Genomic DNA, 26,703 nt, shown 5'->3' with positions numbered 1-26,703 from the left:
TTGAACTATAGGTCTTTGAGTCTTTTTTCACGGATACAGTGTCTCCTGGGGTTACATCTTCCTTCTCAACTATTGCACACAAACTTTCATTTTCTAGTTCCAGCCGTTTGCATCTCTTTTGCATCTCACTCACTCCTCTCCTAAGCTGATCGACTTTTCGAGAATATTTACATTTATGTCTTTTCTTTTTCACTATACGAGTCATACTGCCAACAGTTTCAGTGATGGTATGTTTCAAATGGGAAATTTCAGAATCTTTCTGCGCAAGATTTTTATTTTAGTTAGAAGCTTTTGCTCTATGTCCTCTTTTCTATTCAAGGACTGCTTCAAACTACGATGTTTATTAGCTGAAATTAGTACATCATCAAGACAGTTTTTCAGCTCCCTTTTACAGGACACCAATGACTTAATTGAAGTTCTTCTATTCACACATTTACGACAGTCAGTCTTCAGTTTTTTAGGGGAAGGTTTATAAATAGTCAAACTTGGAGCATTTGGAACAGAAAATGGAAGCTCTGATTGTGTTTCAGTTTCATCAGCTTTTCTCTTCGCTTAAGATGTAGGAATGATGAAGGATTGAAACAGCATGGTAACAATCTTGTGACCATTCTGGGCCACATTTTTCACCTTCTCAATCGACTTTATGACAAATGTCACAGCAGCCTACACAGTATCAAACTTAACAGAATCGGGGTTTTCAATCAAACCACTGTTGTTTGCTAAATTTGGTAATCGTGTAGTGGTGTTGCTGTATTCCTTTTTTGATGTATTCAATGAATGCAGGTAAAGCAGCAGGCCTCTGCGAATGGACGTATTTCGTAACTTGTCACCACCTATGTCATTCTTGAAGCTGGCGATAAAGTTTCTAACATCTTCAGCTGTCTTTAAGGTTACGGCATGGACTGAAAGAAACCAAAAGATGGAGGTAGGAATGTTGGAGTTCAGGCTATTATAAAACACTAGAGAAAACCAATGGAGAAGAAGCCATTTAAAAAATTATTTAAAAAAATTGTATGAACTGTCATCTGACAAGAAACAATAATTTTGTTCATGCCCAAGCAATTGCAAAGCAATAACTTACCATTCATTTTGGGATTCAAAATTTTATTCAAGTGTCTTCACTGATGATCACATAAAATCAGTCCCTAAAATAAAAAAAGAAAATCAAGTTCAAAACAGTACCACCTACAAATACGCGTGCGTTTTGTTATAAATAAACCAATTCTGGCCAATAGAAACTAAGATAGAAGTCACGTGACTGAAATCACATGGCAGTAAACAAAACTAACCTGCCTTTCAGTTAGAAAATTACCCCTGACAAAATCTGATCAATCCTTACTTATACAGCAAAAATAATTGTCAAAAAGAACATTTTCAACATCTAGAGATGTTAATTCATCTGTCTTAGTACTTAGTTTTTGATGATGAGGTTTTATAACGACAGAGGAAGCAAAAATATTTGGGGTTCTTCACCCGATTTCAATGCACTGGCCGATGCACACGCCAGCCACGGGGGACCTCGAAAAGATATTGGGGCTGCTCAGATCGTACTGAAACTTCGGATTAATCAAGTTAGATGACAATATTCAATCTCCGGGGGGGGGGGGGGTCATTCTCTCGGATACCGACAGTGGTGTATTTGGAAAGAACTTTGATCTTCCAGAGCTACCCCGTGAGCCGCGTTTTCGTATCAGTATCCGAATCGCGATTTTGAAAATAATGACGTCATTACGTGTACCGCTCAGCACAATGAAAATGGAGCAGATTTCCAAGTGCGGGCCGTTTTTATTTCTGATAAGGCCAATGGCACAACCACGCCTGACCCGGTGAATGTTTGCTTGCATCCCCTGGGCCCAGTCGCCAGTCAGATCTAAAACGTAGCCTAGGCAATATCATAGCATTGATGACAACGCGGGTGATTATTGACTTTGGACGCTACCCTGTGAAAGGCATTGTCTCTTTATTAAGGAAACGAGATCGAACAGGCCTGCTAAAATTTTAATTTCTAGCTTATAGTATAAGTGACATATCACAAGCTATATCTAGCAGAAAAGTAACTTATATCTGGAAAATTAGCTATTTTGGAAATATTTGGCCCCATTTTGGATTTCCGCCATCTTAAATTTTTAAAACAGATTTATGAAGTTATTTTAAGTTTAGTGACACAATAAACCCTAAAAATGGCATATCACAAGCACAAAAATGACAATTATATAGAAAATCAGCCATTTTGGGAAAATGTGGCCGCCTTTTTGAATTTCCGCCATCTTGGATTGTTGAAGCTCATTTTTGAGGCAATTTTTCAGTTCAGTGACACCATAAAGGCACTAAAACCCAAAAAAATGCTTATCTGACAAATCGGCCATTTAGTGGGATATTTGACTGCCATTTTAGAAATCGGCCACTTTTTGGGACACAATAACGCTCTTTCTAATTGAACTAGAATGTTCAAACTTGGTGTAGGCGTTGATTGGTTGATGCTTTGGGGCACGATAACATTAGTTCTGATTAAGTGAGAGTGATGAAACTTGGTGTATAGTTTCATTACATCAATACCTTGACTAAGTACGATAATGAGAATTTTCTGCTCAGGGTAAGCAGAGCAATTTGATTGGTCGAGGCCTTGGAACACAATAACTCTCCTTCTAATTGAATTAGAATCGTCATACATGGTGTAGGTGTTTATGAAGTCAATGCCTTGATCTGCTTAGGGTAACCAATTTGATTGTTTGATGCTTTTGGACACAATAACTTTAGTTCTAATTAAGTGAGCGTGATGAACCTTGGAGTATAGTTTCATTACATCAATACCTTAAATAAGTTTGATAATGAACATTTATTCTCAGTTTAAGCAGAGCGATAAGCAATTTGATTGGTCGAGACTTTGGAACACAATAACTCTCATTCTAATTAAGTAAGAATGTTTACACTTGGCATAGGCATTCATTAGGTGAATGTCTTCATGGAGTTCTATGATGAACATTGTCTGCTTACGGTAAGAAGAAATAAGCAATCTGATTGGTTGATGCTTTGAGGCACGATAATTTTGGTTATAATGAAGTGAGAGCGATGGAACTCCGAATATAGATTCATTATATCATTACCTAGTCTAATTTCGATGGTGAGAATTTTCTCCTTAGACTAATGAGCGATAAGCAATTTGATTGGTCAAGACTTTGGAACATGTAGATGTTCATTAGGTGAATGTCTTGACCGAGTTCAATGATTAGCATTTCGAGCTGAAGCTAAGAAGAGCTAATCAATTTCATTGGTCAATGCTTTGGGACAAGATAATCTTGATTCTATCTGATATATAGTTATGAAACTTAGTGTAGTGTAGTCTCACTGTTGGCTTGTTTTAAATCGTATTAAGCGATCAAAATCCCGTGTTCACAAGGCATTCTAAGGCTTAAAATAAGAATTGTCAACTTTTAATCAATGTTCATGAAACACAAAACTCTGCACATATTTCATTAAAACAACAGTTTTATAAAGGGCTATATTTTAATTAAAATAAGGCAAATCAATTTTGAGTAAATTCCTAACTTCAGTTTGCGAATGCATTGTGAACTCGCGACGCGGTCGTTCTTGCTATAATAGTTCAAAAATAGGTCATGAATAATAATAATAATTGAATAAATAAAACTGTTAGTAACTACCAGTTGTTATCATTAATGGGTCTCAAATGAAAGGGCTATTAATAGTATATACTGAAGAAGAAAATGAAATGGGGTTCTGCTCCTACTGGGCTATTGAAGACCGGCATACGCCATGCAGTGTGCTACGAGGGGAATTTACCCTTTACATGCATGCTAATGTGTACACAAGACCTCGGTTTTTCGGACTGTAGTCCGCAGTAATCTCTAAAATACATAAGAGATATTAAGGGGAACAGAAATTAGTAAAATTACAAAGCATGCTTCAATTACCTACGTTTATATTTGATAAATATTAATTCAAAGGAGGTCTCTGTATATCCGTAGAAAGTGTGTCATTCAGATGCTATCATTACAATTAAGATATTTTGACAACCATGCTAATCTAATAAACAACTGTTTAAATAATATTTCATTCAGATTTAGCCTTTAGTATTTTAGAGATTACTGCGGACTGATTAATGCCGAATTCTTTTAAGTCTAAACATTCTGCCAACCATTTTATAATTACTGATGCCTTAAGCGTATTTCTTCTTGAAAAATTATAGTTTCTCGCAGTTTAGGTAGTTTAATGAAGGTAGGCAAGCTTTCATGAGATATAATAAAATTTCTCAATAAAAGAATAATACCTACTCAAATGCAACCTTGGTGAAATAGAAATCGTATTTGACTCCACAGATTATGGTTTGACATTGTTTATCATTGTTTTATTTTGTGAAGATTTCGGCTCACATTTTCTTAAGATTTTTGGTAAATACGAAATAGGGTCGTCTTCATCGGAACTAATCACAACTGGTTTATGCTTAATTCCCAGTTATAAAAACACATCTACCATATTAGCAGGGAATGAAATAATGGCACGTTAGCATCATCTGGGCTATATTACGCCAAACATACGGTTATTTATCACATACAAAATTAAATCCGTAAATAAAAACAATTTTACAGTAAGTAAAAATGAAAATATTTTTTATGCATATAAATATTTAATATACAAAAATGAATATATATATATATACAATTAAAATGTATGATAAAATCCCGTCTCCTGTAAATAGTCCATTTAATCACAATATAAACCACGTTGGGAAAATAGATTATGTAATGACTGGCAACGGTAATGTTTAGATCTAATATGCTTGAGATGATTGCAAATTAAAAGCTTCTCTAACTTTGTTGTCTGCTAGAGTTTTTTTTCAGTACTGAAGCCATGCTAGTGGGTAGAAGTTGACTCTCTAACCTGGAGGTCCCGTGCTTGATGCCTGCGTTGGCCGAACGGGTTCATCAGGTGTGGTTCCCTTTTGTCAGTGATGTAGAACGGAGGACCTGGTAAGGGGCAACGTATAGGCGTTTGGATAGTCCGAAAAACCGAGGTCTCGTGTACACATTCGCATGCAAGTAAAGGGTAAATTTCCCTCATAGCACACTGCATGGCGCATGCCGGTCTTCAATAGCCCAGTAGGAGCAGAACCCCATTTCATTTTCTTCTTCAGTACATACTAGTAATAGCCCTTTCATTTGAGACCCATTAATGATAACAACTGGTAGTTACTAACAGTTTTATTTATTCAATTATTATTATTATTCATGACCTATTTTTGAACTATTATAGCAAGAACTGCCAGGTCGCGAGTTCACAATGCATTCGCAAACTGAAGTTAAGAATTTACTCAAAATTTATTTGCCTTATTTTAATTAAAATATAGCCCTTTATAAAATTGTTGTTTTAATGAAACGTGCAGAGTTTTGTGTTTCATGAACATTGATTAAAAGTTGACAATTCTTATCTTAAGCCTTAGAATGCCTTGTGAACACGGGATTTTGATCGCTTAATACGATTTAAAACAAGCCAACAGTGAGGCTGATGCCCCCCGCCGAAATCCCAAAATAAATAGATGACACACATTAATTAATCGCACATTTTTTTTTTTCAAAAGTATCAAACAATCAAACTATACACTAAGTTTCATAACTCTATATCAGATAGAATCAAGATTATCTTGTCCCAAAGCATTGACCAATGAAATTGATTAGCTCTGCTTAGCTTCAGCTCGAACTGCTAATCATTGAACTCAGTCAAGACATTCACCTAATGAACATCTACATCAAGTCTAGACATTCTACCTCAATTAAAAGCAGTGTTGTTATGTTCCAAAGTCTTGAACAATCAAATTGCTTATCGCTCATTAGCCTAAGCAGAAAATTCTCACCGTCGAAATTAGTCAAGGTAATGATATAATGAATCTATATTCGGAGTGCCATCGCTCTCACTTCATTATAACCAAAGTTATCGTGCCTCAAGGCATCAACCAATCAGATTGCTTATTTCTGCTTACCGAAAGCAGACAATGTTAATCATAGAACTCCATGAAGGCATTCACCTAATAAATGCATATGCCAAGTGTAAACATTTTTACTCAATTAGAATGAGAGTTATTGTGTTCCAAAGTCTCGACCAATCAAATTGCTTATCGCCTTGCTTACCCTGAGCAGAAAATGTTCATTATCAAACTCATTCAAGGTATTGATGTAATAAAACTATACACAAAGTTTCATCACTCTCACTTAATTAGAACTAAAGTTATTGTGTCCAAAAGCATCAACCAATCAAATTGCTTACCCTAAGCATAAAATGCTCATCTTCGAACTCCATCAAGGCATTGACCCCCCCATAAACACCTACACCAAGTTTGACGATTCTAGTTCAATTAGGAGAGTTATTGTGTTCCAAGTTCTCGACCAATCAAATTGCTTATCGCTCTGCTTACCCTGAGCAGAAAATGCTCATTACCGTTCTTACTCAAGGTATTGGTGTAATGAAACTATACACCAAGTTTCATCACTCTCACGTAATCAGAACTAAAGTTATCGTGTCCCAAAGCATCAACCAATCAAATTGCTTATCTCTGCTTACCCGAAGCCGAAAATGCTCATCTTCGAACTCCATCAAGCCAGCGACCTAATAAACACCTACACCAAGTTTGAACATCTAGCTCAATTAGAAAGAGAGTTATTGTGTCCCAAAAAGTGTGACGGACAGACAGACAGACGGACGGACGAACCCATTTTAATCGTCCCCTGCTTTCTTCGAAAGGCGGGGGACAAAAAATATGTCATCATTTTCGGTTGGTGTCTGGCCGATTTCTAAAATTGCAGTCAAATTTCCCACTAAATGGCCGATTTGTCAGATAAGCATTTTTTTGGTTTGTTTTAGTGCCTTTATGGTGTCACTGAACTGAAAAATTGCCACAAAAATGAGCTTCAACAAGATGGCGGAAATTCAAAATGGCGGCCACATTTTCCCAAAATGGCTGATTTTCCATATAATTGTCATTTTTGTGATTGTGATATGCCATTTTAAGGGTTTACTGTGTTAGTGACAACTAAAAATAACTTTATAAATCTGTTTTGAAAATTTAAGATGGCGGTAATCCAATATGGCGGCGAAATTTTTCCAAAATAGCTAATTTTCCAGATAATAGTTTCTTTTCTGCTAGATATAGCTTGTGATATGTCACTTATACTATAAGCTAGAAAATAAAATTTTATACTATATATTATAAACTTAAAATAACCTCAAAAGTGAGTTTCCAAAATCCGAGAGTGTACTAATTCAAAATGGCGTTTAAATGTCCGATTTTCTTTTTAGATAATCCTCATTTTCATGTTAGATATAGCTTGTAATCTGTCTTTTATAATTTTCTGGGTTCGCCCAACTTAAAGGAGCTAAATCGCTAATATTTGGGATCTAGAAATTGACAAAAATGGGTCGCAACGCATATAATATTGTAATATGAATGTATTTAAACTGATTTACATTCAATCGTTTCTATTTTTACTGTAATTTCTAATTGGTACCCGATTCGTGTACCAATGGTAAAATGTTTATTCTGTCTTGAATATTGGATATCAGAAGCACATCTTTTCCCTGTAAGATCACAAGACCAATGTTGATTTGAATTGACAAATAATTCGTGATTTCAATATCGAAGATTTTTTATGATATTGAGTTAGAGACTTAGTTACTTTAAATATTGCGTCAAAAATTAACTTTAGCACTTTCAAAACAGAGGTCAGTAGGCATGTAACCATCGACAACCTTTCATCATACCATAATATGACAAATGAAAAAAAACCCGAAGAACTTATGCATACACAAACTAAGATTTCAAATGAACCCACCCCAGGCACTCAACTAGATACCTGTGCAAATAACTCTTTTATTTATTCATCGAATAATCTTTCGACACGGTTTAGTACTTTTTTCGGCTCAGATGGCTAATGTACGTTTCAATAGTGTCTCTATGTCGTTTACCCCGATATATTGAGGACAAATAGCCGCCTCGATGGACTGTCTCAGTTCTTAAGTGGAAAATGTAACAAATTTAATATTTCAATTGTCTGCTTACACTCTTCGCTTCTGTCGAATATTTTGATCAAGAGTCGATCTAATGTAACTCACTTTGAGCAGCAGCTTACTCCCGTCCAGTTTCTCTAAACGTGGAAGATGGGCTAGTATGGCCTCCATGTTTCTTGCGGGTGTTTCCGCTTTAGTTCTTATTTCTTTTCTAGAAAGGTCTTCTTTGTTGCTTTCACAATGGCCTAGAAGTTTGCCTCCAGCTGCTGTACTCTTTGGTCTTTCTCCAAACTCAGTGCCTATTCCCACTTTCTTTTCTTCTCCACGTCGTCCATGTCCGGAAACTGGTCGCTAACCAATAATGCATTTGTTGTTATTATATTCTTCTTTGAGTGTGTAGCGATACAAATCATCCCACCTGAGTAGCGCACCCTATTGTCTAAATTTCCGATATGTTCATAAGGCACGTGATAGCCGATATTTGCATATCAAACTTAGTGCTCTGCTTAAGATGCTATGTAGAAAGCGTGAAGGACAACTGTTATGTGACAGAGTGCCAATGTAAAATGTAATGAGTAAAATGTAGACACGTCAAAACAATCCTCCCGCCCCCCCCACAAAAAAAAACAAAACAAAACAACCCAGCATTTTCCAATAGAACATTTCACATTTGACAAATTGCATTTGACATTTAACTTGCCCTTAGAGGTATTTTGACTTTATCATTACCGGTATTAGGACTTTGTACATTTTACACATAATCAATGGGAAAGACGTTTTAGTAGAGCAATTATTATTGGCAGCGACACCCTTCCATAATTAACAGCCAAGACGGGTGGGTTGAGCAAATTCCAGCTTATTTAGGTTTAGCTATGGCTTGCACATAGTGGTGAATATCTCACCAAGAATGCTCCGATAAGCTGTCCTTTCCTAGTCTGCGTATTTGCAAAGTTGGGGGGTCGGATGGCCAAATGGTTAGCACGTTGGGGTTGTATCATAAGGTCTGTCATTGAGTCAACTGGCGTGGTTTCAATTTCTCGGTCGTACGTGAGGAGTAGGGTCGCCTGTCTATCCAACCTCGTGGGTTTTCTACGGGTCCTCCGATTTCCCCCACTGCTAAAGACCACCACGCGCAAGCGAATTATTGAAATAAAAATGAACCATGTCTTAGTCCCGAAATGACATAGTTTGTCGAATGGACGTTAAACCCCATTCTCTCGCTCTGGCAAACAGAAAATTAATACAACTTTTCACACTATCCATTATCAAAAACCCATGGAAAATTACCAGAAGTGAAGCAATTACTTGAATACGATAGTTCTGACAAACAGAAGAAAGAGCTATACACAAGCATAATTGCTCGGTTATTGGTTATCGAAAGAGAGAAATAATCTTAGGAAGGCGACCAGTGAGAAATGGGGAATTTAATTTTAAAAAAAATGTATGGACCACGCCCAAATTGTTACATTTGACTTAAACTGTCAGATATCGATAGATAAAGTGCTATACACACGCATAATTGCTAGGTTATTGATTATCGAAAGAGAGAAATAATCTTAGGAAGGCGACCAGTGAGGAATGGAGAATTTAATTTAAAAATGTATGGACCATGCCCAAATTGTTACATTTGACTTACACTGTCAGATATCGATAGATAAAGTATCAACAAATGTTTAAAAGTCCAGTCAGAACACATTCTTCATCATTTCAATTATCATCTATACTTTTTTCTTCATCTTTTCCACCATAATCTTCAATTTGCTCCCCGTCTTTTCCTTCAAAATCTATATTCCACCCCCTACACAAAAAGAAAAACCAAATGTTTAGTGTATTTGACATTTGCAGTGCAAAGGTGGCACTCTGTTAATTGAAGATGATAATATCAGCCTGCATGGATTCAATCCAGTGTCAAGAAGTTGATAATGATTATTACAAATAACACCAAAAATGTATTAATCCAATGTATGTATATTGGGACAATTTCATATATAAATGATTTCTACTTAAACACCATAACAATACTTAGATGCTAATTAGAACCAAAAAAAAGGTACTTTAACATTATTTAAATTATATCCTCCAAGGCTTACTTGCAACAACCTTATTTTTTGAGAACTCTGGGCTAAACTTTCAATTGATCAATAAGAATTTAATTATTAACAGAGACTTACCAGTACTTTTTCTTTGCTAATTTTTAGATTACCTTGAAATAATTTGCATTTACTTTCGTTTACACCAAATCTAAAGTAAAAGTTAGAATGCGTGTGAATGTCATTTCAAGGGGAATACAATTATAAGCGATAAATTCATTATTTATTCAAATTTAATGTAATGCCTGTGGATGCCATATTAAGGGGAAGGCATTGATTTTCAGCAAACTAGAATTATATAATATCAATTATAAGTGACTAATTAATTATTGAACAATGATTTATTAAATTTTCATAGTTAATAACTTAAATCTAATAAAAAAAATGACCGTTATTAAGTCAAGTCATTAATAGAACTTACAAAGTATTATCACTGTAGCAATATACATATAATTCTTTTGTTAAAGACTTCTACCGGCCACAATACCCCAGATGGGATGCCCTTTAAATGCAAACATTAAAATGCTGATGGCTCCGAAGGGAAATATATCAGCAAGTAGTAGGTATCCCCATGGGCACCAACTGTACACCTTTGCCTTCTGATTTGTTTCTATATTCGTACGAAGCCGATTATATACAGGCACTCGTAAAAACCAATAAACGATTAGTGAGACGTTTTAATTTCACTTACCGATATATCGATGATTTTTAATCAATGAATAATCCCAAATTTAGTGATTACGTAGAATTCGTTTATCCTGATGAGCTCGAAATTAAAAGTACTACTGACAGTGACAATTACGCTACCTACTTGGATCTGCGACTCGATTTTGACAATTGTTATAAACTGAGTGTTAAATTGTACGATACCGGTAAGTGTGGTGACGTTGACTTTCCGATTGTTAACTTTCCGTTCACCAGCTTACGGCGTGTATGTGTCTCAGCTAGTTAGTTACGCGAGAGCTTGTTCCTTTTATTCTGTTTTTATTTTAAAGTAGATCGAGACATTTGTCATCTAAGCTTCAACTACAGGAATACTTGCCTATGTAACTTACAAAAACCTTTAAAAGATTTTATGGCCGTCATATTGACTTGATTAGTAAACATAACATGTCTCTTTCGGCTATTATTCTAGATATATTTGATTGACGCGTATACCATCTTCCTGGTTATGTCTACTACATCTGTCAACACTGTTCTTCACGTGCATTTTGCGTACGGATAGCCCAATGGCCAATTACGCTATTTTACCGAGATTTTCTCTAATGGTTTGGATGCAGCGTCCTCTTCCAGACACCTGTTACCACTGTTTATCGTGTATACAGTCCATTTGCTAATTACACTATTTTGCCCATACAGTTTTTTTAGTACTTCGAATTGTGTCCAATGGTTTGGATTGTTCGTACTTGGTTTTATTTTATTATAGATAATCAAAATTGAAAGGGATTATAAAGATCTTTTAGATGCAGCAGGTTAGGGTGCAAAATATCCACCCTGACAGCAAGATTATGTAAAAAATCTGTACAGGGACATTTATTTTATTTTTTAAATGTCACCCGTTAAATTTAAAAGCTGCTGTATGAAACTTGCACTTATTATAGAAACTGAACTCAAGAGGAAGCTCCGGTTGTCACTATATAAAATTCGTGTGATATTTATGTTTATGCAGATCCTAACTGATCACTTCCTTGCGACACCACTGACCCTTTTGCTTAATTTGGGAGCTAGGAAGCTGGAATATTTTAGAAATTCATCCTATATATATATATATATATATACTATTCAAAAAAAGTAGGGGATATTTGATTTTGGGGGCATAATACTAAAATATGCAAATGACTACCAAAAAAGTCACTCTAGAACCTAACAGAAGAAACATTTCCAGTTACATGTGACGCCCAAACGCACCAATAGCTACCGCATGGAATGCAGGTGATGCTTGGGATCATCATGGGGGTCCAACCCAAGATTTGCACGACTCTGACTTTGAATGTTACAGTCATTGTGGCATTGAATTCCAGGGTGGAAACATCAGTTTAATTGTTTTAGTGACCAGAAAACAAATTTTGATATGCGTCGGCTTACCCAAAATGAAAGGTTACGTGCCCTTGGCATGCTACAGATCGGCACAACACAGGCGGTTGTGGCGCGGACGATGAATGTTTCTCAGTCTGTCATAAGCAGGCTATGGTCCAGATACCGTGATACATAATCTGTACAGGACAGACCACGCTCAGGTCGACCAAGGGCGACAACTCAAGCCCAGGATCGATTTATCCGTACCTTGGCCTTGAGAAATCGTGTCATCACAGCAAATCAGATCAGCGCTCGTCTTCAAACAGACACTGGTGTGAGAGTGAGTGGCCAGACGATTCGGAATCGACTGCATAGGGGTCACCTTCGCGCCCGACGTCCTTGCGTGATCCCTTGTTTGAGAGATCATCACATTCAGGCAAGACGTCGTTGGTGTAGGGATCGTCAACACTGGGATAATCGACGCTGGAGCAATGTGATGTTTTCAGATGAGTCAAGGTTCACTGTTGATTTTTCGGACAGACGTAGGAGGGTGTGGCGTCGTCGAAACGAGCGCTTCCAAGACGTTAACGTCATTAGACATGATCGATTTGGGGGTGGTTCTGTTATGGTGTGGGGAGGCATCACTGTTGCTGGAAGAACGGCTTTACATGTTGTTGCAGGGCGTGTTACAGGCCAGTACTACCGGGACAACATCTTGGCAGTCCATGTTGTGCCGTTCGCACGACGTCATGGCCGCCGTTTCATCTTCCAGGATGACAACGAAAGATGTCACAGGGCCAGGATCGTTACAGGTTACCTCCAACAACAGAACATCACCACATTACCTTGGCCAGCACTGAGTCCCGACCTCCCCCCCATCGAGCATGTCGGGGACATCCTTGGACAGAGGTTACGTCAACGTCAACAACGTCCTGCCAATGTCCAAGAACTTGCTGCTGCGTTGCAACAGGAATGGGACAATCTGGCCCAAAATGACCTTAGACGTCTCATTAGGAGTATGCCACGTCGGATCAATGCTTGTTTGGCAAACAGAGGAGGATTTACCCGTTACTGACTTGGTTGTGATGCTGTGGTAACTTTGCTGTTTGACCCCGGGTATCATTTTACCCTTATAATGGTCAGTCTGTGCCTTACTTAGTCTAACGATCATTTGGAATAAATCGATGAATGTGAACTTCATTTCATTTTGTCATTTGTTTCTTCGTCAGTTTCATTAGGTGACTTTAATAACACTTAAAAATCAAATATCCCCTACTTTTTTTGAATAGTATATATATATATATATTACAAGGTGGCTGTATAAATTTCAGCTTACTAGATTAAGACAGAATGAAGATTCAACGCGACCGGATACACACTAATATGCGCGCCCGGTGTTAAATCTGCTCAGGGTATTTAATAGATGACCGCGATGATAATCCTCTAATTATCAACTACCAAACGATATTTTTTTTTTATTAAATAAAGGGAAGATCTTCTCACTAAACCACTCCATGGCCTAATGTCGTAAATAGAAAGATTCGGCTGCCCGAGGTCTTGTCTGCGACATCACTTATGGGGAAGCAGACGTTAAAGAACCAAGGTGCTACTACTAGATAATCCCCCTCCGATGTCACTATGTGGAAGCAGACGTTAATGAACCAAACGATAATCCTACTTGGTGTTCACCGTGGACAACTGCGTTGTTTTATTCGTTTTAATAAAACGGTTAAGTGATGCATGGCGACACAGAAAGAAAAGTATGATTGCACAGTTTACACTTTACATACATTTACTCCTCATGACTAGATAGTCATTTGCCATTTGGGAATGTAACTTTTTTATCCCTACTCCTATTTTTTTTTAAAGTGTTTCAAACGATTTTCTGATTCTGTTTTGTTATTGCTAGCATGCCACTGCCCGAAACAACTATCGATTTAATCAAAATCTGTTAAGGGTATGTTGGGTAGCTTACAATAATATATTTCAGTGGGAACTGATCAATTTTACTGCATCTCAGATCGACAGCCCTTAAAATAAATTGGGCATCCGCATACACGTATCGGAGGATTTATGCCCACTTAACCAGAATTAAGAAGAACGTACATTGCGCTTTGATAATATAATAAAAAAAATTATCCGGTGTTTGTCATAAATGTATTTATTTCAACTACACATAAATAACGGTAATTACAGCAATTATTTTGTATAATCAGTCACGTGATCAGTTGAGGTATATAATAGCAAAAATATTGAGATACTGAGGACTCAAATTTAAATCTTATTCTCAGCACACGCGCTAATTTACTTGGAATAAAGTAATTTGAAATTTTCACTATATTCATTGTTCATTATCTATATTTGAACTACGTGTAGTAAACACGATAACGACAGCTCTTTATCTGTTAGAATTATTTGTGAATTTTCCTCATTTTAAATTGAAGGAATGAAATATGGTTTAACTTCCTACTATTCTTCACCTACCAGGCTAAGGAAGACGGGTACAACGTGCTATGCTATGAGCGGTTGCCATTTATGGCGTAAAATCCGATTAAAGGACAATATTGGTGTCGGTCATTATCACATATGTGATAGATCTAATTAAACACCTTCCAAATATAATTTTAACACAGAGATCATTGCTACTATAGCTAAGTAATACAGGTTTCCTGAATCGGAAGTGACGAACGTCAAAGGAAAACACGAGTCATACGTCTATATAACTGACTGATGTGACGAGTGATAACATATACACGGCCGAATTTCTGCTCACTAATCATTCCTTCTAAGACCAAAAGTTGTTGTGTCAGTTACATATAGGTATGACTCGTGTTTCCTTTGGCGTTCGTCACTTCAGATTCAGGAAACCTGTATTACTCAGCTATCGTAGTAATATCTCTGTGGTAAAATTATATTTGGAATGTGATTAACCAGCTCTATCACATATGTGATAATGACTGGCACCAATATTGTCCTTTAAAATTAGATTCTTTACTTGTCATCACCTAGGGTCAATCAAAGGCCGAAAAGTGTGGGTTTTTACTGACGGATAACGACTTAAAGAACTCTTTTATGACGAGGTAAGAAACTAATTAAAGAATTTTCATAGCTGACTTGAGTCAAAATTTTCATAGCTGACTTGGGTCAACAGAAGTCATTTTCAGCTCCGAATGGCACATTACAGAAAAGGTTTACAGTTAGCACGTTATCATATAGCTCCAGTTGAGCAAGTAGCCGACTTACTGACTGACAACGGTAATATTTCGATCTGATATATATTGTGAGATGATTGCAAACCGTCTTTGTCATCACATAGAAATTTGACTGCCTACAGGACTTTTCAGTCACATAACAACATACATGTATCGACTGAGTCACATTTTTCACCATGGCGTCATGACTCGACAAGTAAACTGTTTTTGCCATCACACAAAATATGGACACATAATAAAATGGTTCGTATCACATACGTGTTAACCACGCAGTCACATAATTTTGTCAGAATTGTTATGAATAATTCACAATTAGATAAACCGGAAAGTTTTTCTGTCACATAAACTGTGGACTGGCTACAGACCTTTCCTGACAGATTCATCTATCTATATATACTAATATTTGTGACTGTCGTTGGCTGCTACACCAGGGTTGTCCCAAGGCTGAAATTTGGCGTATAGGGGAAGCTCCGCCGAGGAATAACATAGGCCTTGTGATGATGGCCTGCCACTTCCGGGGACGGAGTTATGCTACTTTCGGTTCATTGCTATACCTTCCAGCGCCGGGTCAAACTGGTAGTATCTCAATGAACTTTTGTAGGACAAGAAATACGCCTTTTTCTAATCAAAGTAAAGGCATTTACATATAATTATTTATGTTATCGTTTTATTGCATGTTCTACGACATATTCGGTTTAGCGTTTAATGAAAAATAATTATATAAACTCGTAAAATATCTTTTAGTTTGACTAGAATAAGGTGCACAAAAAATCTACACAAACGTCCTTAAACATCATAACATGTACCATACTTCTACCAGTCATGTCATAAATAGATGAATACAGCCATATCTTTAAAACAAAATTATAGTGCCCGTTCACTTTTTCAATTAACGTATTGAATTATGTTACAGTTACACTAATCAAGAGCTGTTCTCTGAACAAAACATAGCACATACAAGATATTCAACAGCTGAAAAGAACATCAATGCATCAAGTCCATTGGCAATCGGTTCTGTGACATCAAAGTTGGACTCAAATAATATAAACACTACAGGAAGTTCATCTTCGAATTCATCTACGAAATAAAATTCAAATCTTAATTTGGACAGTTTCTACTCGAGCTTTATTTTTTTTGACGTATATTGAAAACAGGCACCTGGAAAGAATACGAGTTTGCACGTTACACAAATATAGGTTATCCCCCACGTGTGACACCAGCTCAGTTGAATAATAATTATGATACAAAATCATGTTGAAGAATTGTCTGCCAAACGGCACAGATAGTTTACCTGCACATCAGTTTCATGCACCTTTGGTAAACGAAACAAATGAAAGGACAGTAAATTTCACAGGTTTATTGAAATTTTATACAAGCTTATCTATGTTTGGTAGAATGTTAAACCTAAATAAGTCATATTTTCTGCAAATCTCAGAGGAGTTTTGGCTTGAACTGAATAACATTTTGAGATACATAGTCAGTACCACAAAGTACACCTGTATACAATCACTGAGAGTATTTCAAATGAATATTTACTAGAAAAACAATATAAACGCTAAAACTGTCATATAATTAGTAGCCTTGAACAGTCAATGGGTATTGAATAGGCTTGTTCCATGTGAGGAACAAAAATCTGAGAAACACATTTTTTTTTTAACTTTTAAACCAAAACGCACTAGGACATTTTTGGGCTTACAAGTTAATGTAAAGACCTACAACTTCATTAATGACGTTTAATAGTGGACTCTGTTGTCTTGAGTGGCGGATATCTATCAATTTATTATCTGGATCACATAACCAAAACTGTCACATAATGTGCTGATGGGCCAACAATTCGACGCCATAACCCCCATTGTTGTGAGAACGGACAGACGCATTTTAATAGCCCCCTGCTTTTTTCGAAAAGAAGAGCTATTATTTATGTTATCGTTTATTGCATGCTCTACGACATATTCGGTTTAGCGAAAAATACAACTTACCACACTGGTTGCGACTATTTGAGGAAAACAATATCGATTAAAACTTCCATTTAAAAGCAGATCGTTCATAAATGTTTTTAATAAAAGTAATCCGATTTTGTATGGTCTGAAACTCTGTATTACACCTTTATTCTGACATATTGGGGTTTTAATATATAGTTCAGCAAAATTTCAGGTAACATAAATCCTAGTGTCCATCGCTGCCCCCCCCCCTTCAATCCCACACCCCGACTGCACATGACATCTCTGATGTGCCACCTTCTGCAACTGAATAGCCCATCTCTCATGTTCAACCATACACTACTGCATAACCCATCCCTCATGTCCCACCTATTTCAACAGCACAACCCATCACTAATATTCCATCATCCACTACTGCATTACTCATCGTATGTCATGCGACAGTGTCGTTAAAGGCGACTAAAAGGATCCCTGTAATGGGGCAACGTGTTGACCGTGCGTTGTGATCCGTGTCGGTGGAGAGTGGAACCCTGGTAATTGAGTGGGAATTTGGCTTGCGATCCTTTTCTCTACTTTGGCCCATGGTTTACCTAGACGGGAGGTCAGAGTGGCTCACTCTGATCAATCGGTTTTGGTCGATACAGCTCTGTAGAATGTACCCTTTTTCAATGTAATGCTTTGTTGTTTTATATACTCAGCAAGTTTACCTTTTTGTCCTACATAGCGACGGCTTCGGCCAATCAGATTGGATATGTTTTTTATACCCTTGTTGAGCTCCGAAGCCACGCCCATGTTATCCGTGCTAGTCCTCCCTTTAGTTGGCAGGGAGGTAACCCGGGGAACGACGAGGGGTGATTAAAAAAAATAGGTTCATGGATTCCCCCCCCCCCCATCTCAACTAATGAACGACAAAAACAGTAACGTCATAATCCAGAGGACGTTTCTATTATATTTATAAATAAAATGGCAAAGTCATGGCCGAGGTTTCTCTTGATTGAGAGCCCCTCTACTGACTTATCTAAAGGTTCTCCGTTTTTGATAGCTAAGGGCATTGCGGGTGAGCCCAATGCTATTAAAAAAAAAGAAAATGGAACACTCTTGATAGAATGTGTCATGGAGCAGCATGCTACCATGCTTCTTAAATCGACATTGGCAGACATTCCTATCAAGATGTATCCACATTAAATTTTAGTGGAGGTGTTATTCAATGTCGGGATCTTGAAGGCAGCAGTGAGGATAAAATGGTAGAATACATATTTGCTCAAGGCATCCAACAAGTTAAAAGAATTAGTTAGTGTACGCTGAGGAATGATTCCTACAAGCACCTATATTCTTGCTTTTAATCGTATCGACATACAAGGCAGGTTATTTAAATATACCTGTTGATTCTTATATGTCAGCAAAACCGTCTGCAGGGGCAAATACACCTGCGCTCGTTGTGGTCATGATGGTCACGAGAGCGCTACCTACCAGGCTGAGTTTTACTACGTTAATTGCAAGGGTAAGCATTTTGCTTATTCTCGCAAATGTCTGTCCAATATGGCAGAAAGAGAAAAGAATTCAGCAGGTAATGGCTGAACGAAAAATACCATATTTCGATGCTCGGAAGCAAGTAGAACTTTCTCCAGTCTTCTCCATTGCACCACAAGAGACATATTTGTCGAGTGTAGTTAAAGTAGAGTATCTACATTCATATTGTTCAGACAAACATAACCTGTCTTATAAGCAGAAAAAAAAAACCTAAGGCTTTGCCTGCAACATCAGATATGGACGGTATTACCGTAGTGATGTCCATGTGGACCCACTGAGTAAGCCGCCAAAAAATAGATTTTATTATTCAATGGAATTGTCGTGGTTTAAAACCAAATTTTAATTTGTAGAACCATGGAGAGATTGGTCAATCGAAGGCTTGTTTGGTACCTTGAGTCCAACAAGCTTATTACTAACCTCCAATGTTGATTTCGGACCCAAAGGAGCACTCTTGCTCATCTCGTTCGATTTGAAACGTTCGTCAGGGACGCTTTCATCCAGAAGCAATATTTAGTTGAAATCTGTATGTTGATGACTTTCAGATGTGCCATGGTTCTACAGACATGCGGATAATCGAACGTAAATTGCAGCTTTGTTTGAATTGCCGACATAGTAAAAACGAGGGTTGTTATCTGTGACACCTGTGTTTTTTGTGTTAAACTGTTCGTAACCGTATTTAAAGATACATTATGGGAGATTCGGTAACGAGTTGGCAGTTCTCACTATAATAGTTAAAAACTAGATAAGGTAGAAGGCAATTATTTTGCTGAAAATTTCATTCAAATTGATCCACTATGAACCGAGAACTAAGCGACTGAAATTCCCATAAGCCTCGGTCATCATTACGAAAGTCAGTATGATAAACAGCATAGTCTCGATTATCCATTTAATCGTTTAATGAGAAGGAAAGTTATGCAGTAAATCGGCTTACAATCCACTAAAGATCGCAGGCTAGCGCAGCCATCTAGAGTTGATTATGGCCTGGATAGGTTAATTAATGTCTAATTAATAATTTAGATAACATTTCAGGCCTAAAGAAAGACCTGAAATAGGCAGATTTAGCTCTTACTTAATGCATGTTTAAACAAAGGGTTAAAGACAAAATGAAACAATCGTGGTAAATTAGCACCAGAAAAATATGCATCATTTGTAAAATATAGTGTTTCCATGTGGAAAATATTAGTGTTATTGAAACTGAAGTTCACTTTTTGAAAATTTGTATAATATTATTCGCAATGAAATTGACCTATATTTTATTGAGCCGTTTGAAGAAAATTGACAAAGAAATCTCTCAGAATGTATGTAAATTTGTATATCTTATATTTTGTAGTAGAGATGGGTTTATAAATTATAAGCAAGTAGTCGGTAGGATTAATTTGTAACAAATTATACGAAACTGTTGTTTCAGAACTTGATGTTTAAATATGCAAGAATGGAAGTATTGTTATTATATTTGTTAACCTTGCTGTGTGTTGTTGGCTAGATGTGCAGTGTCCCCTTGCTGCTAAAATTGGACTGGGCCGTTTCTGGCGTTTATTGGTTATAGGCTAAACTGCATGTGCGTTTGTTGTATAACAGCTCGATGCGTGGTCTGATTGTCGTGGAATTAAAATTATTAAATTGTGTGATTTAAATCAATATAGATTCCACGCCTTCAGTCATTAGTGAATAGAATGGTTTTACCTTATTTATATCTTTGCTGCTGGTGCTTGTATCATTGTCATTCATTCCTTAGTCCTTGCTTAGCTTGAGTGTGCAAGCCCTTCCATTATCGGTCTTTTCCAGCCATTGAATGCCTGTGGTGGGCGTGTATTGGTATTTAGAGTATATCGATTTAGATGGTGATTAGAGTTCTGTTTATGTCTAAAACGTCCATATTTAGCGCAGAAATGTCGAATCCGCTCGCAAAAACCGATAAAAATAAATCGAAACTGAAACACAACAGCGAAGTTTTTTCCGCCGGTACAGCATAAAAAAATGAAAGCACAGCGGAAATGACTGGACACGCGGTACAATAAACAGTGTATAATAAAACCTGGATATCTCTCTTCAAGCGCAATTAAAAGCTGGCCGTTGTTTTTTTTTGTTGGAAAATTTGCAGAAAGGTACCCAGGGCGAAGGTAGAGGTTTTGAAGGGCTATAGCTCGAGGAAGGTACCCAAGGCGAAGGTAGAGGTTTTTAAGGGCTTTTCACACAATTAAACAGTGTTGTTCTCCAAAATATACCTGAAACTGCCCCTTTAAATCTAATCCTAACCGATATTCAACACATCTTCAAGCAGCCATTCATTATTTGTTCCACCTACAAAATGAAAAACATTTGCAGACATGTCCTTATGTGTTGCCGGTGCACGGCTATGGAATTTTTTACCCGACAATATAAACAGAACCTCTTATATGCTATTTTAAAGAAATAACTAAAACGCATCTCTTTCAAAGGACTGGTATTGTATTTTTTGCATGATTATTTACATAATAAATTATATGTCTTATTATTTGTACAGTGCCAATTATAGAAGGGTAATGCCATTCGTTTTTTGTTCCATCTACAAAATGAAAAACATTTGCAGACATGTCCTTCCACGGCTATGGAATTATTTACTCAACTGTGTAAAAAACCCTTGAAATTACAAGATATTTTAAAGAAATAACTAAAAACCTATCTCATTCAAAGTACTAGTATTGTATGTTTATTTACATAATAAATTATATGTCTAATTGTTTGTAAAGTTCAAGTTATGGAAGGGTGTCGCTGCTAATATTAATTGTTATGCTAAAAATTATTTTAATCTGATTCAATGTAGAAGTAAAACGTACAAATCCTGATACCAATGAGGATAATGCAAAAATACCGGAAATGACCAAGTCATATTTAATAAGGCGGAGAACATCACTCAATAAATTTAACACTTTCGTTTTGTCACACCCCATTTGTCTTTTACGCTTTCTGCATAAAGGAAACGATCGAATAGAACACAAACTAGGTCGATAACATGTGATGCAATTTCAATAATGAAATGCACAGGTGATATGTACAGGCTAGTTGACAGATTCGGTAGAGGGGACATCTCCTACACCGACAGGAGTGAACTTGTGTTCATACAGGGACACATAAACAGCTGTTTGCTTCCTGGCTGGAATTCTTCACCATCCCTTTCCTCCCATTTTGGATCGATATCGAGTATTCCTTCAGCAGGATTATGCCAGGCAGCATACGACACGTCTATAAGTGGATTTCAGACAAAATGAGAATATTGATTTGCAGCCATGTTCATCAAGATGGCCAGATCTCGACCCCATTGACGTCTGATCAGATGCCCCAGAAGAGTTCGGAACTATCACATGTACAGCAGAAAGAATGGTCTATGGTGCCACTTGTCCAGATTCAGAGACTCATTCTGTCTATGCCAAGTAAATGTCCCGCTGTGATTGCTGCTTATGATGGCCACGGAAAGATCTCGGTTCCTGTCGATATTGGAGCATAATGTACAGCAACTTCTTGTATTATGGCCCCAGATTGTACGAAAAATCACACTTTTAGCCCGTGGGCCCTCTAGAGGTCACAATTTTTATTAGTTGTAAAAACCGTTCAAATATACTACAGTTAATCATTACGGCCGAGTTCAAATTCAAAGTTAAATGGCTGCGCCCCTTTACGCAAATAGTGTAAAAGCACATAATATACCCAAGACGACTTCGGATGTAAACTGTGGTCGCGACTACAGTCTGAACCAGCCCCCGAACGCAAATGGCCCGGACCATTGACTATTCAATATGGCGGCGCCCATGTCAGTTGTGTTGGCTGTTATATTTTCTGCTATTTACTCATTTTTAAAACTATATATTGAGGATGGAGATGAAGAAATGCCTTTAAAACATTTTCTTACAAACCTGACTCCACTCCATCCGGGTTAACTGGTAACATGGATCATTTCACAAAGTTTTTTGTCGTGGGCCTATATTCTCTTACTTCCGGGTGTTAACCATGGACCCTGAAATACGGTCCATGGTGTAAATAACGCATTGGCAATTTTATATTTTTCAGACAGTTTTTTGTCATGGGCCTATATAAAAATAACACACTAATATGGATATACTACTTCTGAATTTTATTAACATGCTACGTTTCAATACTCATACGGGTATCGTTATCAAGCAAATAATGATTAATTAACAAAAACGTAGTACAATATATAGATAACCACTTTGGAAGCCATTTAGCAGATACAACAATAACAACAAATTGATTAACAAGATGAAAGATGTAATATATAGACAACAGGTAGAAACCATTTAGCAGATAACACAACAACAACAATTAATTAACAAGATCAAAGATCACAATTTGAAACCATTTATAAGATAAGCCAATGACCACAATTAAATAACCAGTACAAATATATAGATAACAAGTGAAAACCATTTTAGCAGGTAAAAGAAAAAGAAAAAAGAACAGCAATTTGGGAGGGGGGGGGGTACATTAACCACACAGTAATTAGGGAGTAAATCTTCCCATAGATTTGGGAGAAAATGTCCTGAGTCTCTGTTTAATTTAGGCTTATGTTTCTGGATTTCTAGGGCTTCTCTGAGAATTCTGTTTTTCCACACTGTCAAGTTCCTGGCTAGAATTTCCGCCTTTTCCCATTTGATTTCATGCTGCGGATTGTTGAAAATAATATGTTTTGCAATTGCAGATTTATTATATTCCTGCTTCCTAACTGCGGTGTGATGCTCTTTATTTGCACTGATATCGGACGTGACGTTTCTCCAATGTATTCGTCATTACACTCACATTTTATTTTATATATATAACACCCTTTGGGTCGTCTCTGGGTTGTTTTATTCTGCCATTTGCGTTTAACATGGTTTTTAGTGTGGTTCCGCTGCTGAACACTACATCTGCATCTATTTGCTCTAAAATTCTTTTGATTTGGTGACTGACTGGTCCTATGTATGGAATAGTGATGAATATCGGGTGATTATTTCTTACAGCTTGGAGTGGTTTGCACGTATGCGTGAGGGTTTTCTTCATGATCGTTTTAACATTGTTTTCAGGGTAGTTATTGTATTCTATGAGGACATTGTTGATGTGTTGTAGTTCATCATTAAGTAGTTCTTCGTCACACAATAATTTAGCGCGTCTAGTTAAAGTACTTATAATTCCTGTTTTGACTTTATTTGGATGGTTCGAACTGTTATGTATATATTGGTCTGTGTGGGTCGGCTTACGGTAAACCACGTTTATTAGATTATCAGCAGAGTTTTCACCAATACGTCTAGAAAAGGTAGCTGGTTGTCATTTTCTAGTTCTACTGTATATTTCATGCGAGGTCGGGCGCCGTTAAGATGATCAAGAAGGTGCTGATGATTCTTACTTGGTTCCATGATGACAAATATGTCATCGACTTTTCTCATCCATTGTATTGGTTGGAAAGGTGCAGACAAGAGGGCAGTTTCTTCAAAATGCGTCATGTACACTTCCGTTATGAGTGGACTTATTGGAGAACCCATGGTAACCTGTTCGTAAATATCGGCTTGCCATGTAAAGTAAGTAGAGTTGATACAATCCTCTATGAGTTGAATTAAACTATCTATTTTGAGGTTTGTGGACAATTCATGGTAAATAGCTTCAACTCATCGTCTTAAAAGAATTACGGCTTCATCTTTGTGAACAAATAAACTACATCATAACTAACTAACTGACCATTTTCATCCTTTTCCTTAAGTCTTTCGCAGAAATCTGCCGAGTCTTAAAACATATTAAAACCCGTAATAATTATTATAGCAACCAAGATGAATTAATAGTCTTGGCAATGATGTACAATAAGCATAATCATTAAGTAAATAGAAATATTATATAAAAATCTGGACAAGTCGGTGCTAAGATCGACGTGACACAAGATGGACGTCTACGTTGTGAACTATGAATGTGCTCGTAACTAAGGACTATTCTAATGCAAAATTGAACGTTTCGGAAAAGAACTATGCAATGTTGTAATTAATAATAAGTGCACAAATACGGGGAGATTATTCGAGAGGCTAACAAGTAAGTAAACCTTGTTAGTTTTATACAAAATATACAATATACCAGTACCGAAATCCTCGCCCCCTGCTAATAATTTAACAAACAATCTAAAACTTAGATAACAATATAACAATCAAAGAATGCAAAAATATATAATAATATGTACAGGACTGAATTCTATATATTACACTCCCCCCACGTTAATTTCTTAATTCTCCTGAATTATGTAAAAATACCAAAACTAATGAATTGATGAAAACAATTAACAGTTGTGGTCGACAGCGACTCGTAGAGGTATCCCCATTTCCTCTATCTTTACCAGTACATCGTCGATTGGTCTCCCACTCACCGCCTCCTCCAGCATCTTGATTAAATCTTCATCCCCTGCTGATCGACCCTTTTCCTCCGCAATTCTCCGCAGAGCTGTGTATACGTAAAATCTATACTGGCCTTTTACATATGTGGCGTTATTTGTCTTGATGGTATCGGCTGTTCCGGGAGAGACTAGATAGCTGTATCGTACCAGCAGATCAGCCTTAGGCTTCGGTGTGGTTATTCTAGCACAGTTCGAAATGGTAGAGCTTTTCATGGGCACTCATGCTTCTCCAGCCCTGTGGTGGCCACATATATTTTTTTGATGTTGTTACCAGTTCATCAATCTCTTCCCCGGTCCACTCTCTTCGCCCAGCTGGAAATAAGGGCATACCCCCTCGGCGCAGCAGATGTCGTGTCCTCTTACGAAGTGATGGCGCCATACTTTCTTCCTTCGTTGTTTCCGTCACCGGTCCTTCCTCCTCCGATCTCTCCTTTTGCGACCCTTCCTTCTCTAATCTCTCCTCGAATTTCTGCCTCCTTTCCTCCTCTAATCTCTCCTTTACTATCTGCTCCACCCTCTCCTTCTCTAACTTCTCCTCAGCTTTCCGTTTCCTCTCCTTCTCCAATCTCTCTTCCTCCGTCCTACCCTTCTGTAACCTCTCCTCGACTCTCTGTTTCCTCTCCTCCTGTAACCTCTCCTCCTCTTTCTGTCTCCTCTCCTTCTCCTCCTGTATCTTCTCCTCCTTATTCTGTCTCCTCTGCTTCTCTAACATCTCCTCCTCATTCCGTCTCCTCTCCGTCTCTAACTTTTCCTTTACTATCTTTTCCTCCCTCTCTTTCTCTAACCTCCCCTTCTCTAACTTCGCCTTTACTATCTTCTCTAACCCCTCTCTCTCGGTCCTCTCCTTTACTATCTTCTCCTCCCCCTCCTTCTCTAACCTCTCTTTCTCGGTCCTCTCCTTTACTATCTTCTCCTCCCTCTTCTTCTCTAACCTCTCTCTCGGTCCTCTCCTTTACTATCTTCTCCTCCCTCTCTCAGTCCTCTCCTTCTCTAACCTCTCTCTCTCGGTCCTCTCGTGTTCTACCTTCTCCTCCCTCTCCTTCTCTAACCTCTCTCTCTCTCGGTCCTCTCCTTTACTATCTGCTTCTCCTTCTCTGATCTCTCCTCGTCCCTCCGTTTCTTCTCCTTCTCTAATCCGTCCTCCTCCTTATCACCCCCTGTCTTCATCCGTTTCTTCTCCATTATTTCCTGCTCTCCTTCGTCTTCCTCTTCCTAATCTCCACCATTTCTTCTTCAAAATCCAATATAATATCCTCTTCTAGATCCAGCGTTATTTCCGACGTAGACGGCGTAGGTAGAGGCGTCATTGGTCTAATAAGGTCAAACAGCTCCCCAAGGTGGGATAACTGGATTCCGAGGGCTTGAGCAGCGGTGTCCTTCCAGGAATCTCTGTCTTCATGTCTAACAGTGTGGAAAACACGAGATTGTGTTTCCCCCACTGCCGAAAGGCTTACCTGCAAAGAAGCCATGCGCCTGGCGAGCGACTCCACGGCTTTGGGATC

The 26,703-nt window shown here is 37.6% G+C and overlaps 1 protein-coding gene across 1 annotated transcript in view; it reads right to left on the bottom strand.

Moving 5' to 3' along the window:
- Positions 1-26,027, bottom strand: part of LOC126809682 (capping protein inhibiting regulator of actin dynamics-like) — a gene marked incomplete at its 5' end in the record, with an annotated part of 40,315 nt that extends 14,288 nt beyond the window's left edge. The window contains one exon of the mRNA XM_056098770.1: positions 25,642-26,027. Within this exon, the coding sequence (XP_055954745.1) occupies positions 25,642-26,027 (386 nt within the window). The remainder of the gene's footprint in view (positions 1-25,641) is intronic.
- Positions 26,028-26,703: the final 676 nt, after the last annotated feature.

This window comes from Patella vulgata, chromosome 1 (assembly GCF_932274485.2).
Source record: "Patella vulgata chromosome 1, xgPatVulg1.2, whole genome shotgun sequence".
Lineage (NCBI taxonomy): Eukaryota > Metazoa > Mollusca > Gastropoda > Patellidae > Patella > Patella vulgata.
Note: the sequence above shows the minus strand (reverse complement) of the source record. Positions and strands in the feature narration are given on the sequence as shown.